The sequence below is a fragment of the Meriones unguiculatus genome, chromosome 4 (assembly GCF_030254825.1).
Source record: "Meriones unguiculatus strain TT.TT164.6M chromosome 4, Bangor_MerUng_6.1, whole genome shotgun sequence".
Lineage (NCBI taxonomy): Eukaryota > Metazoa > Chordata > Mammalia > Rodentia > Muridae > Meriones > Meriones unguiculatus.
In genome coordinates, this window is record NC_083352.1 from 115475874 (window position 1) to 115492643 (window position 16770).

The 16770-nt window shown below is 51.0% G+C and overlaps 1 protein-coding gene across 2 annotated transcripts in view; it reads left to right on the top strand.

Annotated features, from left to right (window-relative positions):
* Nucleotides 1-16770, top strand: part of Rims4 (regulating synaptic membrane exocytosis 4) — a 59495-nt gene that overhangs the window by 36967 nt on the left and 5758 nt on the right. Inside the window, exons 2-5 of one of the 2 annotated variants that reach the window (XM_021636333.2) lie at nucleotides 2114-2252; nucleotides 15091-15203; nucleotides 15442-15543; nucleotides 15979-16118. In XM_021636333.2, the coding sequence (XP_021492008.1) occupies nucleotides 2114-2252; nucleotides 15091-15203; nucleotides 15442-15543; nucleotides 15979-16118 (494 nt within the window). The remainder of the gene's footprint in view (nucleotides 1-2113; nucleotides 2253-15090; nucleotides 15204-15441; nucleotides 15544-15978; nucleotides 16119-16770) is intronic. The other variant, XM_021636334.2, reaches the window with a different exon arrangement.

Here is a 16770-nt window from a genome sequence, read left to right on the forward strand (position 1 = left end):
TCCTCAGCTTTGGAGATTGAGCTGTTTGTCATGCTTGGCTCTGTGACAGTGACATTGGGCAGAGCACAGGGTTCAGGGATGGGGAGGTCAGAAGGATGTCGACAGGTCAAAGAGTCTGAAGCTTCGGAGAGGGGTTGTTTGTTCCCATGCATGACTGCCCTTGTTTTCAAGTATTCACATGCAAAAGGGACATTTGTCCCACTTCTGAATGTTTCTGGATCTGTCCCTGCCTCTGTGCCTCATATGAGTGGGGACAACACAGAAGTGAGAGTGGGGATGGCCGGCTAGAGGGAAGCAGGTTAGAAAAAATGGATGCGGACAGACAGGAGCACACTTCCGTCGGGGGTGCAGACACTGGGTGACAAGCAGAGAGGTGCACATTGCTGCCTCCTCCGTGTGCCTCCTCCAGGGGGTGGGCGTGGACTCCTTAAGGATGAACATCTGGTGTACCCAGTTGCCCTCAGCCACACGTCAAGCGGTGGCTAGAGACCCACAGAGTCGCACACGGACACCAGATGACACAGCTACACACCACCTAGATGCCCTCAGACACACAGACAGCAGCTAGCCCCAGGTGGGAGCACAAACAGACATTTAGACTCCCTGGTTCTCTGTGTGTATATTCATGTGTGTTTCTCTGAGTCCACGGGCAGCTAGGAGGCAGGAACATGTGAGCGCATACTTGGGCAAACACACACAGCTTTGATAGCTCTCCACGCATGCAGCTGAGACTCTCAGTCGAGAGGCCATGATACCATCATAGCAATCAATGGTAGAGGCCAGCAGAGGAGGCTGGAGGTGGCGGGGACCATGTGGCCGCCACAGGAGGATGCGGTTCACACGGCTGTGTTCCTCAGTGGGTCAGTCAGTGAGCACTGATGAAGTCTGTGCGGTCTCCAGCCTATCTCCAGATTCCAAGGGATTGTGGGAAAAGGTCTCGTTAAGAATCTGCCCCACCCACAGTGAGCCATCTCTGTTGGACAGGTAAGGTTTACCATGAATTATCAGGGCTAGGGGCTCTGAGAGAGACCTTCTCGGGGTATACTCCTGCTCCCCCTCACTGGCTCTGTGAACCTGTACCACTGCCCTCAACACTGAAGCAGGGAGAACAGGAACCCCAACCTTACAGAGTACTTGGGACACCATGGTTTGTGCAACAGTCACGGGTTGAACACTCCCGGTGACCTTAACCACTGTTCTTGGTTCAGAGGCCCCTCACTGGTAAACACATCTTTGTGGAAGCTGGCCAATAGAGAGTCAACACGGGTACTGCACTGGGCAGTCAGCACCCGGAGGAAACGGAGAACAGGCTCTTAGGCAGAGGGGTTGGCTGTGGAACCGCTGGGCTGACAGGGGTTGGCAGGAGGCCTTCAGGGAGAGAGCATTGTATCACAAGATGGAGGCAAAGGAAAGACCTGTTGGGAAGGGATTCCAAGCACAAAGGCCATTTTTGTCTCTCAATAACCCATTTCACAGATTAACAGATGGAGATCCCTGCACTCTCTAGCCGATGGGAAAGGCAGTCAGGATTTGAGTCCAGCCATGTGCTTTCAAAGCCAGGGGTCTTAGTAGTCGTCGGTGAGGGTGAATCTATTCTCTAGAGAATAGTTGGCAATGCCTGGAGACGTTTTGGCTGGCACGGCTGTACTGGGGTGCTAGTAGAGTCTAGTGGTAAGGGCTGGAGATACTGCTAGGAGTTCCATAGTGAACAAGACAGCGCCCACACCGTGGCAGGGTGCCACCCACAGAGTTAGTCGCTCTGGCACTGACCTTGCAGATCGCCTGAAGAGTATGACTCCTAGTAAGTGTATAAGATGGCCTCTGTAGAGGACACGGGGGCAACTGGAGAAAACTGCAGGGGAGGAAGCGTGTAAATAAAGCCTAGCAGTTAACGAAGCTGGAGAGGGTGCTGTGTGCTGGGTGACTGAAGAGCAGCATGTGCCCCAGGGAAAGCGGGCACAGGAGAGCCAACAGGGTCAAGGACATTGGTGGCCGGGTTAGGGCTGAAGCCTGGCTGGCATCAGCTTCTGAAATGCTAACGAGGCAACGTCTTTTTCTGCCCCTTCTGCTCCCCGTGTCTTTCCCCATCTCTCTTGGGCCCCGTGATCAACAGCAGACAGCCGGAGGCTGAAGGGAGCCATCCAGAGGAGCACAGAGACAGGACTAGCCGTGGAGATGCCCAGCCGGACACTGCGCCAAGCCAGCCATGAGTCCATCGAGGACAGCATGAACAGCTATGGCTCGGAGGGCAAGTAAGTGTGGTGCCTGCAGACTTCCTGCTCCCAATCTCCTCAGGGTTTGAGACTGAGCGAGCTCCGCAAGAAGCCTGGTTCCTTGGGCTGGCGGGATGTTGCCTGATCCTCCAGTGCAAGCCCTAGGTTTTATGCTTCGTCCCAATCACTTTGGATCTGTGTGACTGTGAACAGGGCACATTCTTGAACTCCAGTTTCCGTATCTGTAAAATGAGGCCATGGCGTCAAACACCCTGGGATCATGACGGTTAATCTTAGCTGTCGATTGTACAGGGTATCTCCCAGAATCACCTGGGAGACAGGCCTCCAGGCACACCTGTAAGGAATTATTTAGCGCCTGGGCTGCCTGCAAGTGTTAGAGTAGTTGGGTTCACCGAGTTGGGGAGACCCACATGCAAAGTGGGCAGCACCATTCCTTTGGGGGTAGGTCCTAGAATGCATAAAAAAGGAGAAAGCCAAGGCCAGGCTTGGTAGCACATGCCTTGACTTGCGGTGCTTGGGAGGCAGAGACAGGAAGACTTTTTATGAGTTTGAGGCCAGCCTGACCTCTACAGAGCTCCAAGACAATTGGGATTGTACAGTTAGACCCTGACTGTAAAAAAAGGGAGAAAAAGCCAGCTGAGCACTAGGAACCCTATGCTTCCGGATTGTGGGCGTGGCTGACTTCCTGCTGTGGTGGGCAGGACCCTTGAACTGTGAGCTGAAATCAACCCTTCTTACTTAGGTGCCTTGTGTCACAGCGTCAGGAGAGACGCAAGCCTAAGACTCAGGTGTTGTGAGGATTAAGCATTTATAATCCACGTAATCCTGAGTTAATATGTATAATGAACACAGGACAGTGTTTGGCACCTACTGTATACCAGCGTTGGTAGATAACCCGCAGAAAGGAGCCACTGGGGTCCAATAACATGTTGTTATTGTTTTCTTTCCTTTAGTTTTTTTAAATCTCCTTAGGTTTTAAAAATACAAACTAGGGCTTGATCAAGTGTCGAGATGGTCATGCTGAGGTCTGCACCCCAGGAATCTGGGGACGTGTCACAAATGCAGAGGGCAAGTCTCTGCGCCCCAGCCACAAAATCAGCGTGTCTGGCAGGGAGCTTTCCAGCCTTCTGGAGGAACTCCTGTCTAGGCTAGGGGCTTTTCACCTTCATGGGGCCCTTAGAAAACCAGGGGAAGTCCTGGGGTTTGCCTCCTCTGGTGAGGACACATGCGAGTGTGCCTGCCCCTCCCCCCAAGTCACACAAATCTACTCTTCTCACACCCCTCACACCCATCCGTGAGTTCCTGGCTAAGAATCTTAGATTCAGAATAAGTCCATACTCTACAGGTCACTCTGAGAGTTTCTGGACCGTGCATTGGGCCACACAGCCACACATCTGGAATTCAGGAATTCTGACTCCCAGCTGGAGCTCACGACCACATTGCCTCACTTTTCCAATTGTCCTCTGAGGCAAGGAAAGAACTTGAGGGTGTCACATTCCCTGTCATTACATGGGCTGGAAACTGAGACTTGGGGAAGTTAATGTCAGTACTATTGGATAAGGCAGGAAACAGAGCATTGTGTCTTCACAGAGGTTTTGCTGGGTTACACCGGCTGGGGACTGGGTGCTGACCCCAGCCACTGGGGTGGGATGGAATTCAGCCTCTGCCTCTCAGCTGGGCTCCTGCTGGCTAGAAGCCTTGTCACCCCCCACCCTCACCCCTCTCGTAGTGGGCATCTCCAGTCTTATGAATGGCCTGGGCTTGGCAGAGCTGCTGTCCCACCCACCTCAAGGGAGACTTTCCTGTAGGAGGAAAGAGAGGTGGATAGTGGAAAGGAGTGGAGGAGGAACAGGAGAAGGGGGAGAAGGAGGAGGGCAATGGCCTGCACTAAGACACTTGACTAAGGAGCCAAGCTTTGGGGACATTATCTAGGCACCTGGGAGAAATGCCTTCCTTCTCACAGGTGCCAGTCCCATTCAGGCTGCCTGAGGCCTCGTCTTGTCCCTGCCCCTGGCACATTTGGTGTCTGTCCTTGGTCCCTCTGTGATCTCTATACCAGAAGACATCATGTTGGCCTCAGGAGATTAAAGGAACCAGGTCCCGTGGAAGCAGCGTGGTGCCCTAGGTGGTAGCAGAGACATCAAAGCTGCCGTCCTGAATCATGGAGGAGAAAAAGCAGGGCTCGGTCCATCACAGCGCTCCCGCAGGGGAAGCATAGTATGAGAATATCCTGAGGAAGAAGAGAGGCCTGCCTGCTCGTGGGCGGAAAGGGGCTCTGGGCGTTGTTGGCTGAGTACACCTACAGGGACCACGGAATCCAGCTGCGGTACACACAGGGTCAAACAGACTCGGCAGCCGGGCAGCCCTGGCCTGTGGTTCATGCTTCTTAGTAGCCATGCAGCTTTGGGAAGGGTACCTCCTCCCTGAGCCCAGTTTCTCCATTGTAGAAAGGGGGCAGTAATGGAGGGGGCAGCAGAGAGAACAGTAGTGGGGGTGAGTGGGAAGCACCAGAACAGTGACCAGCACAAGGCTGGCACTGACGGTGATCACTGCTAGTGTTGTTTATTGTTAATTCAGCCACTGCGAGCTGTGTGTTTTTGTTGTTTTGGGTCAATTAACTCCCAGCAGATAGGGTGAGCCATCCTAGAGTGTGAGTGAGCGCAGAGCAGGTATTGGCTGTAGTGGCCATTAAAAGTTTGGGGAGGTTGAGCCAAACTGAGGAAAGGTCAGATGTCTGGAAAATACTGGTTCCAGCAGTGGGGCCAGAAGATAATAAATACGTGAATACTTTACATGCCATATGCCAAGTCCAAAAGGAGATAGTTGGAAGGGACTTCGAGTTCTTGGTGGCATTGCCAACCCAGTTAGCCACCCTAGAAATACCAATCTCTACAGATCTAGAAGGGATTCAGTCTTGTCGGAGGCCAGCCAGGTGCTGCCAGCTCACCCAGCCCCCTCGGGTGGAAAGGAGACAGAGGACTGTTCAGGCTTGGTCATCCTCCTCTGTTCCTTAGGTATTTGGAGGGCTGGTTAGACCCAGCTGCCAGGCTCTAAAACAGGAAGGGGTGTGAGCGCCCTCCCCTCACCCCACCTCTTGGACTCTTGCCAGCCCAGCAGATGCTCACAGGAAGCCAGCCTCACTTGAGGAGCCGCACAAGGCTGCCGTCCCTGGCACTGCGGGGGTGGGCCGCTGGGCACCCGTTACCAGGCATGTAAAGGCAGAGAGGCCTCCCACATGGGTTTCTGTGTCAACACGTGTAATTAGGCACCTGTAGCATGGCGGACAGCTGGGCTGGCCACCATGGAAATTATGCCCTCAGGAGCTTCCACTGTAGGGCGCCGGCCCATCAGCCAGAAACAGATACAGAAGGCAGGGATGAAGATGGTGGCCATGATCCCAGCCGGGTCTCAAGGTAGAGAAGTTCATGCAGCTTAGACCTCTGCCAGTGAATACGCTGTGGGCTCCGGGTGGCAAAATGTCAGTGGGTAGGGGCTCCATCCCTTGCCGTTCAAAGTGTGAACCGCAGTCCAGCAACATCCCCTGAGTGCCCGTGAGAAATACAGAATCTCAGGCCCTGTCCGCACCCATGGAGTCAGAATCTGCACGGCACTGATCCCCAGCTGGTTTGTATGCACGTTGTCAAGATGCCCCGGCTAAATGGCCACCGCAGGCATGTGCGAGCTGTAGAGAGCTTTGTGCAGACACTGTGCCAAGGCTTTGGCCTTTGTTGACTCATTTAATCCCCACAACAGCTGGATGGTGGTACGAATGCTAACAGCCCCACTTGCCCAAGGTCACAGGGCAGGGCAGGCGCTGAGCTGGATTTCTATCCATGCATCTGCCCAATTACCCTCTACTCCTCTCATTTAATCGTCACGCCCACGAATATTTCCGGAGGCAGATGATTCTGGTAGGCCGGCAGTGCCACCAAGGACACGAAGTCCCTCCGTCTTCCTTCTCTCCAGGTCACGTATTATCTTCTGGAGCTTAGAAAGAACTTCCTTTTCTGGAGCCTCTTTCTGCCTCACCCCAAATTGGAGATTTGTTTGTTTAGGGTAGAAGGGCTAGAGTGAGAGCAGAGCCATCTCACTCAGACAAAGGGCACAGGCTAGAGTTCAAGGGCCCTAAAGAAAGGGTCCTACAGATAGTACCCACACACACACACCAACACCCATACCTGCACCTACACACACATACACACACACACACACACACACACACACACGCACTTATGCACACATGCATGCACACACACACACACACACACCACACACCCCTATCCACATACACCTATACCACATGCACACATCTACACACACCTACCTGCACATATACCTATAATACATGCGTGTGAGCGTGCATGCACACACATACCACACCACACCACACCTCACCACCCCACACCCCACACCCCTGCCTCCAGCCACTAAATGCTTTCTGTCTGCCTGCCTGCCTTGTTTTGGGGTTTCTCAGAACCAAGAAATTGCCTCAGACCTCACATGTGAATTCAGTTGGAAGGCGTTTACTTGAGGCAGGGTTCTGGAAAACAATGTGAGAGACTGGACAGGGGAGGCATTTAACAGGGGTGCCTTATGGTGACAGTCTCCCCCAGGGGCAGCTCAGTCCTAAAAGGGAACCTGAAGAGCAGTCTCCAGAGTGCCACCTCTCAGCAGGTGACTGCTGCTCACAGGTCGAGGGAATAGAGAAATTCTTCAGGGTCCAGAGAAACATGGGCAGAGGCACACAGGGATGGCCCCAGAAGGGGCAGATGGCTCAGTAGAGCCTACCACACTGAGGGACCAGGACCCCCAACCTCCCAGCCACCCAAGCCAGAAACACTGTAGACTACCCCCCTCTCTTTAGTCCTTACCTAACCTACAGCGATTTGCCCGTTCTAATTGTCTCCTGAGCCACCCGTTTCCCATTGCTCTTGCCTGGATATTGGCAAGTCTCATCTTTGGTCCAGACTCGATAGTCTGTCGGGCTGCATTTACTTCTGTGACCTCTCCCAGCTTCTGTAGTTCGCCTTCCTGAGCCTTCTACATGCCACTGTCTTGCCTCATGTCTCAGCATACATGGCTCCTCTACCTGCACTCTCATCCCTACTCCTCTTCACCCTCTGACCCACTCCTGTAGATCTCACTGAAGAACTAGCATGTTGCTTCAGCTCATACGCCGATGCCATGTTGATTGGTGGAGACTCCCCCCCAGGAGTGCTGTGTTGAGGAGAATTATGGAACCAAATTCAGGCCTGCCCTGGGTGCTGAAGTTTATTAGTAATGTCTGCTCTGGGCATGGGCAGGAGAGATGGAATGGCTCACAAGTCAACCATTTCTCTGGCTAGATAAGTGGCTTGCACAACGCTGGCCTCTCTGACCACGGCACTCTCCACTGTCTACTGTAATTGTAGCCCACGAACCTGTCTGTCCCACTAGACACTGAGTTCAGTGCCTCCGTAGCTGGCCCACATTCGGCGTTCTCAGGTTTGGATGGCTAGATGTGTAGGACAGGAACAGCTATGCATTCTGCTCCTTTCAGTCCTCGCTGTCCCCTTACGTCTCACAAAAGCCAGGGACTTCAAATCTCCGTGACCTGGTAACTCCCAGAGCTGGCTTCCAGTCCCAGCTGCACTTTCCTTCTGGCTTTTGTTGTCCTGAGCTGTCTGGGTCACTCTGACCACGGCCAGAGAGAGTAGATGTGAGCTCATGACAGGGTCATCACAACCCAGGCTCAGGTTTGCACAGTCACAAAAGGCCCAGGAGATCAGCAGATACAAGAATCCGTCTGCATGTGCCTCCCCCCCCCAACCTGTGCTCTTTGGCCGAGTCATTGAGACTAGTGGACAATGTATTCACGGGCTAAGAGAAAGAAGTTTGGTTTTTCTTGTTTTATAAGCACTAGGCTTTGCTGAGCATTTGGCTGTGTCAGGCTCTGCTCTCAGGAATTTATCTCATGTAATACTCAGAGTTACTTCTTCCTGTTTTGCTAGAAAGAAAATCAAGACCCAGAAAGACAAACCATGGATATCCACGGCTAGCAAGCAGCAGAGGCAGGATGTGACCTCTGGCCTGCCTGACCCCAGCACTTGAACTGTGGACCCCCATGTTCTGCTCTGGGAACACGGGGACAGTACCATTAGCGTTTGCTTTCTGGGGCTTCCGCAGCCATGGTTCAGACAATCATGGAGAAAATATCCGATGGAAAGTTGTGTCCGTGCTGAAGATGTACAGCATGCATACATTTCTTCTTGTCATTTCCTCCTAAACCAGATAAATAGTGAGATCAGGTATTTACATAGTGTTAGACACTATTAGCAATCTAGACGTGATTTAAAGTCTACAGGAGAATGCTCATAGCTTATATGCAAATACAGCATCTTGTTTAAAGGAAGCTGAGCACCCATGAGGTCTGATATCCAAGAGAATCCTGGGAATCAATACCGTGGGCATGATAGGGAGGTCTCAGCTGTGTCTTCTAATGGTTCAGAAGCTGGATGCTGGAGCCAGACAACCAGGGTTCGAATCCCAGATCACTTTTTAGCCACGTAGTCTCTGTTGGAATACTGTGTCTCACCTTACCCTTCTCTACAATAGATATTTATGCTAAGTTTTATGACATTTTATAAAGATGTTGGATTAAATGAGTTAGCATTAATCGTTGAATAGTAGCAGGCTTGGCTCATGACAAATTATTGACAATTGAAAAGCAAATCTTTGGCTCCATATAGGAACCCCATTCTCAGGGAAGGGCAGACTTGGAAAAATCTTGACTGCTTGAGACTTAGAGTCTAGATCTTGTGGTCCAATGTCTCCTAGCCCACAGTCAATTCTGCTACAGTGCTTGATTTGAAAACTAGAATTATTCCAACATGACTGAAATATTAGGGAACAATTTTAGCTTCTCATGGATTCCATGTTTGCTCAGTCAAGCAGGGATTTGTCTATGAGCGGTGGAAGGTGAACACAGAAAAGCTGTTTTCACCTAGGAATTCACACATTGCCAATGACAGAGGCAACCTCAGTTTACCAGCTGGTAAGATCTGCTCTGGTATAATTTCCCTACCTGGTTCCAGCCAGCCCTCTCTACTACTTCATAACAAATCACAGAGGGTAACCATCTTCAGCTCGTCAAGGTAAAGCACCATATTTGTTATAATACCTCAGCACTTCTCCACCATTTAATATGTATTAAACCCTATACCATATTTTCTAGGGTCCTTGTCTCCCCGACCCTACACACACACACCTTTTTGTGTGACACTGACCCATTTTCTTCATAACTTCTGATCTTCATTGCAGGATTTTATTTTATTCTATTTTACTCCTCAGTCATTTATAGGACTGCAAATTTTGCCTTATAGCAGAATTGCTACACTGTAAGTGAGGTGACTCTGTGGGGGAGGTGACTGGATGGCCGGACGTGCACAGAGCAGGCAGTGGGTAGTGAACAGATGGACAGGAGAATGGACTTCCAGAACCTTTCAGAATCACGGCCTGCAAGCGCCATGAGGGCTGTACAGCCTTTTAATTTCTGGTGCCATTAAGTTGGGTGATCCAACTGGAAAAGAGAACGGAGGCAAACCTGTAAATTACCCAGTTATTGCTTTAGCCACCAAGAACACAGGGTCCAAGCTAAGCTCGGAGGTTAATTACAAAAGACAAATGGATTGTGCCCCACAAATGAAAGTAATAGGATTTGAGTCGCAGGAAATCTCATTTCACCATTAAAACAAAATAAAGGGGCCAGCGGAACAATGTCACCCTGCTCCCAGGCTCTGCCTCTGCCTGTGTGACACTGTCCCCAGGAGGAACTGCAGGCCTTCCCCCACTCCCATGGAGCATGCCTGGTCCCAGGCATCCAGAGACCACTATGCCAGAAAGGGAATAGCCATTAAATGCCAAATAAAAGGGAGGAGACTGTGCCAGGCTGGGCAGTAGGGACTGGCGGCCATGGTGTCCTTGCAATGATAGGTTTAGGAGCGTCTCGGTGTGGACCTGTGTTATCCTATCCGTGCTACCCAGCAATTCAGCAAGACGGGTACTCTTCACTGTCATTCGATACTGTAGCCCAGAGAGGTGGGGACCGGAAAGATGGCCCCGTGAAATCACTTGCGGTCAAGCCTGACAACCTGAGTTCAATTCCCAGGGCTCACAGGAAAATGGCCTACTCCTGCAAGTTGTCCTCCATCTTACATACACTGTGGTTCCATGTGTGAGCGCACGCTCCAGTGTGTGTCACACACACACACACACACACAGTCTCTCTCATATATCATGCCACAAATCTTAATTGTTATCATTTATTCCAAGAGTCTGAGAGTCTGGCAGGGAACATTTACTGAGCTCCTGCCGCCTTCAAGGACTGTTCTATGCATTAGCATGCGTGTGCCATGCTCTAGTCGCAAGCTCTCTCACGCCCCTTTGCTAACAGCTCCTGCAGACATTTACAGCCAACATTGCACAGGCACGCTGTGTACGGGCAGAGTGATCTTGTTCACAGATCGAGATCGCCAACTGAAGAGTGGAGACAGTAGCGACTTGCAGGAAGTCCCTGACAGGCTCACGGCAAGGGAGGTATACGTAGACCCAGTAGACTGCCTTCGTAGACTGCCTTCTCCACACCTCCAGGAGAAACCCTAACGTGAAGCATGACCTCTGGCAGAGTTGGTCCCCTGGCTGGGAGAGGCAAGGCACACTGTGCCTCTTGCTCTGTGGATGTTGCTTTTGCTAGCTCGGGGTGGCAGCTTGGTGCCTTGGCAGCCAGCGAGGCACCCTGGGATGGGAAATCAGGCAGCCGCCCAGATATTAGAAACAATTACCGCTAATTACCAGGCCTGCCAATTCCCCATTGTCTGCTCGCACTCCACCAGGAATCAAGGAGCAGGCAGTGAAGAGGATGGAGGAAACTTTCAATTTTGGCTGCAGAAGGCCTAGTTTCTGCTGGAGTAGGGGGAGGACTGGGCTCCCTTCTTGCCTTGGAACCTGCAAGGCTCCACTACCTTCCCATCCCTCTCAGTCTTAGAGCCCATATCCTTCTTACAGAATAGATCTTGGAGCCTTCTGAGTGCTGGAAAGGTAGAGTGGAGAGACCCAGGGTCACAGAGCAAAGCCCACATCTCAGCTGTCACTCTAGGGTCAGTCTTAGTGCAAGTAACTAAAGGTCTTTGGTTTTATAAGAATGGTAAATACACATTTTAATCTCCAAACATTTAAGTGAGCGGGTTTTTTTTTTTTTTTGTACTTTTTCTAAATATACATACATACATACATACATACATACATACATACATACGCTACTGATGAATGAAAATAACAACTACAGGAGTTTGCCTGCTTAGCTGCCTGTCTTTCTGAAGCTGACCCAAAGACTCAGGTGGAGGCCACCCCAGAAATCAACACTGGAATCAGGAAGAAATCTGATAGGAAGGGCAGTGGCTAATAAAGGGCAGAGGTCATGCCGAGGGCCCCGGTCCCCCATCAGGCAGCCGAAGCTTGAGGAGGCTGTAGAAGATGTGTGATTGAGTTGTTCCAGCTGCAGCCCACTCCCAGATGTCAACAGCTGGATGTTGTTTCTGGGGTGAGAAGGAAGAGGTTAACCCTTAGGGGCTCCCTTCCTGCCCACACACGTGAGAGAGGGTAGCCGAGAGTGCAAAGGATGCTAATCCCATGCTGGAAGGATGGGGTTAGCCAGAAGGCGCTGCCTGTGTGGTTTGAATAGTTACTACTCTCTCCAGTGATCTAAAATGGGACCGGGGACTTTAAAGCCCAAATGCATTAACGCGTATAGCGAGTGCCTTAGACCTTTGGCAGCACACGCGAGGAGAGAATTCATGTAAACTGCTAAAACAGGCCCGGCCAAAATACATCCTGCTCTTGGCATCCATGAGTTGTATCTATGGACTGAACCAGCTTTGACTCAAAAATATCTGAGGAAGATCTGCATCCGTCATTTCTGTGCTGCACATGTATGAAGTTTTCATGTCATTGTTCCTGAACAACACAGCATAACAACTATTTACTTTATCATGTGCAATGGCATTGTGGAAGGTGCCTTATGCAACCTAGCCATGACTTAAAGAGCGTCAGGGGACATGCGTAGGTCGATGCAAACGCTATCAATACATCCATCTTATAGGAAGAACTTGAGCATCTGTGGGTTTTGGTATCTCTAAGGGTTCTGGAATTGGAATCAATCCATCATGGGTACCAAGGGACAACTGGCTTAATAAGATGGAGAAAGCACAGACATTGAACTCACTGTCTGAAGCAAGCATACCACATACTCCAATGTTCTCTTTCTTTCTATAGCATTTGCCACCTTGTTTCATGGTATATCATTTATATTATTTTTAGATATGTTTATTTATTTACTTATGTGTATTCATGTTTCATCCGGACAAATATATGTGTACTGTGTGTGCGCCTGGTGACCACAGAGGTCAGAAGACAGCATCAGACCCCAGAAACTGGAGTTACAGACAGCTGTGAGCCACCATGTGGTGCTGGGAATGAAACCCGGGTCCTTGCAAGAGCAGCCAGCGATCTTCACCACAGAGCCATCTCTCCAGCCCACACTATTTTTTGTTATGTACCTGTGAGGGCAGAAATGGCTGTCTGCCTTGTTCTCTGATGTGATCTAGGCCCAGAACAGTGCCAGGGATGTGCATTTGGCGAATGACCGAATCATCTAAGCGCTGGCTGAGATGTCTGTATCCTTGCAAGGTGATCAGTGATGACTGTCATCGCTGTGCTGCTGAGACCATGGAGGAAGGCTGTGTGGTCCATGGGCATCATCCATCATTCCAGTGTCTTCCAGCATGTGGCCATTGCTGCCTGCTCCTTAGCCGTCATTTCTTTGCTCTCAGCCACCTTCCTTTAGCAGGCCGTCAGCCTCCACGGATCTTTTTCTCAATTTTTGTACATGCAACTTCAGTATCATGGCTATGGAGGGACAGGTGGGGCCTTGGAGACCGTCCCAGGGTCACTTGAAGATTCAAAGGCAGCCATTTCTACAGGCATTGTGCCCCTTCCTTGGCTCCACTTTCTGGGAAAGGTGGTGTAAGGCTGCTTTCAGATCACCACAGCATATCTGGGGTTTTCTGTGGTCCTTCAGCACCCCAGCTCACCTGGGAATACAGATCTCAGTTCACTCCATCCTCACCAGACTCCCTCTGGCTCTCAGGACTGGAGCTTTGTGTGTGTGTGTCTGTGTGTGTGTGTGTGTGTGTGTGTGTGTGTGTGTGTGTGTGTGTTGTTTGTTTTCTGGGCAGGACTGTACCATTTTTGTTCCTGTCTTTCTGTTTCTTAGATTTACAGCTTAAAAGTCACAAAGCTGAGTCTCAGTCTATGAATTGGGCTAGCTGGGCCACCCCTCTTGTAAAGCGACCTGCAGACACCCTGCTACCTTTGAATGGAGGACCCCAGGGGCAGTAGGGAAGCCTAGGAATGGATGTGGAGTCCTATGCCTGCTGTGGCTCTGCCCATTGCTTACATGGGAAGGGAAGCTGCTGTCTGAGCTGCTTATCTCCCATGGTCGAGGGATGATCCAAGCAGTCCTGACCCAAGAACCAGCAGTCTTCAGCTCTTGGTGAGGGCATCCAGCACCAATCTAGCCCTCTGGGGGTCTCCCTTTAATTCCCAGAGTGGTTGAGTGAGCTGGCTCAGCTGAGGCGTCTGGCCTCAGATCCATCATCTCTGCCCGAGGATAGAGGTCTCCATTCTTGCTGAGCAAACGTTCCCCGTGTGACTAATGGTAGAAAAGAGTGGTTTGTGCTTTGTTTGTTTGTTGTTGTTGTTTTAAAGAAACAGTCAACCTCCCATGGTCAGGTGAGGATGAGGTGAGAACATGGGTTGCAGATACCATGTTCCTACAGATAAAGATCTGTTAGAGTGTTGAGCACTTCATCTCCATACTTTAAGAGATCCTGGAGAGGGGAGGAGAGGGTCGCCAGTCCCAGGTTAGAGGTGGGAAAGGGAAGGTTGTAGGTAAAGCAGGGAGGGAAACTAGCTAAAACTGGTTTAAGCAAAGTAATAATAGTAGCTGTCCTCGACTTATGTATTCAAAAGGAGATAACGGTATTAGGCAAAGCTTGATTCAGAAGCCTACATGACATTCCCAGTCTGATAGTGGCTTCCTTCATCCCTGGGCCATCTCAGGCCCACGTCTGACGGGAAACAAGAGTGTCATGGCCCCCACAGTTCATAAAAGCTTCCATATCAGAATCCATTAACTAAACTGAGCCATGTGTCTGCCCTGTGCCGGGCCACAGCCAAGGAAAAAAAAGTGTCCTGAGAGCTAGTTCTCCCTAAAGGAAATTGGAGATTTTATTGCCAAAGGAAGGAGAAACGGTTATTGGGAGCCAAACAGCCACAGCAGTACCTGTTGGGGTCGAAGGCTGATGTACAGGGCATCAATAGTCCAGGCCTTATCTTGAGGTGGCCTCACATTAAACTGCTGACTCTAGTCTAGCCACCAGGCAGAGGGCATCATGCGTGATGTGATTCTAGCCAGCCCCAGGTGTATCTGATGCTGCTAATCCCTGGACCACTCTTGGAGTATCAAGGCATTAAGCCTTTTGTAGTAGCACCTGCCAAAATCATCTCGTTAGGGTCCCTACAGCTACCCTGGACAATTAAATCAGCATGTGTGGTACAAGTCAGTGGTGGGTGTGGATGAAGCTCACCATAGAGGCTGGGCACGGTGGCACATACCTTTAATCCCAGCACTCGGGAGGCAGAGGCAAGCCAGCCTGGTCTACAGAGTAGGTTTCAGAACAGCTAGGGCTGCACAGAGAAACCCTAGCTCAAAAAAACAACAAACAAACAAAAAGATCACCGCATCTTCTTCTTCTTGCAGCCTAAACTATGGAGGAGTCTGCCTGGCCTCAGATGCTCAGTTCAGTGACTTCCTGGGAAGCATGGGGCCAGCACAGTTTGTGGGCCGCCAGACCCTGGCGACCACACCCATGGGTAAGCATTTGAAGCCCTGTGCCCCTCCCTCCTTACCCTTGCCTGTTGGCTCCATGCTCTAAGCCCCTGGCTTGGAGCCTGGACCACACAGTCCGGCCTTCTGCAGTGCCTACCTCTGCAGCATCCAAGCTCTAGCTCTCAGACTTAATGTGCTCTTGTTTGGGCCAGGATTGGCTGTAGAGGAACAGCAGGGCCCTGCTGGAGCTTCTGAGCCACTTTCTACTGTTGTCTCTTGCAGGGGATGTGGAGATTGGCCTGCAGGAACGGAATGGTCAGCTGGAGGTGGACATCATCCAGGCTCGGGGACTGACGGCCAAGCCAGGCTCCAAGTCACTGCCAGGTGTGGGGACAGCTGAGAGACAGAACTTCTTGGAGAGAGAAAGACATCTTTCTTGTTTATCATTATTCCCTGGTACTGGTAGAGTACTTGGCACATAGTGGGGCTCAGAAAGCACTTGTGGAGAGGTCAGCAAATGATGAACTCGCAAGGATAGCATGGTAGGCAAGTCTCAGACCGGGGGAAGAGACACTAAACAAAGGAAGGAGGAGGCAATGAGGACCACTAGAAGGAAAGAGGGCTCGGCCAGACGTGACCTCATATGGCGCCCACCCAGACATGGCTGCACATGCTGCCCACCCTCCTTGTGGCCCCTCCCTATACTCCTGGGGGTTCTCTGCCCCCCACAAGTAGGTGAATTGACCCCTCTCAGTCACACCTATTAGCCAGGACTTGAAGGAACATCCTAGAACCCAGCCTTCTGCCCTCTGTTCCTAGCTGCCTACATCAAGGCCTACCTGCTGGAGAATGGTGTCTGCATTGCCAAGAAGAAGACCAAAGTGGCCCGAAAGTCACTGGACCCGCTGTACAACCAGGTGCTTCTGTTTCCTGAGAGTCCCCAGGGCAAAGTCCTGCAGGTAAGGGAGGTGTGTGTGTGTGTGTGTGTGTGTGTGTGTGTGTGTGTTACTTGGGGACAGGGTCTCTCAAGGGCTGCATCCAGGGGAACTGAAGCACTGGAGCCGACTTACACATGCAGCTTCCTGTGTCACTATGAGTTTGGTTCCGCATGAGTCTTGGGTGTTTCATCCCTGGAGGAAGGAATGAACCAATTCCCCAGATGTGTCCTCTTACCTCCTTGTGGATGCCATTCGTGAGCACTTCATGTGTGCTTGCACATATTTGTGCATGTGCACACACAAGCTAACAATACAAATGTGTGTGTGTGTGTGTGCTGCAGAGATGGCTCAGTTAAGAGCAATTACAGCTCTTCCAGAGGACCCAAGCTCAGTTCCCAGAACCCACAACCATCTATAACTCCAGCTGCAGGGATCCAGTGCCCTCTGCCAGCCCCTGGAGGCAGCAGTACTCGTACACACACACACACACACACACACACACACACACACACCCATGCAGCTGCACACATAAAATAAAAACCAATCTTCTAAAAAGATTAAAATCAAGAAGCAAGCAAGCAGTCAGTGACATCCTGGATGGCTGGGGCCTCCCCTAAGCCTCTAGGCTTTGTAAAGCCAGCCCACCTTCATAGCGGAGGGCAGAGCTAAAAGC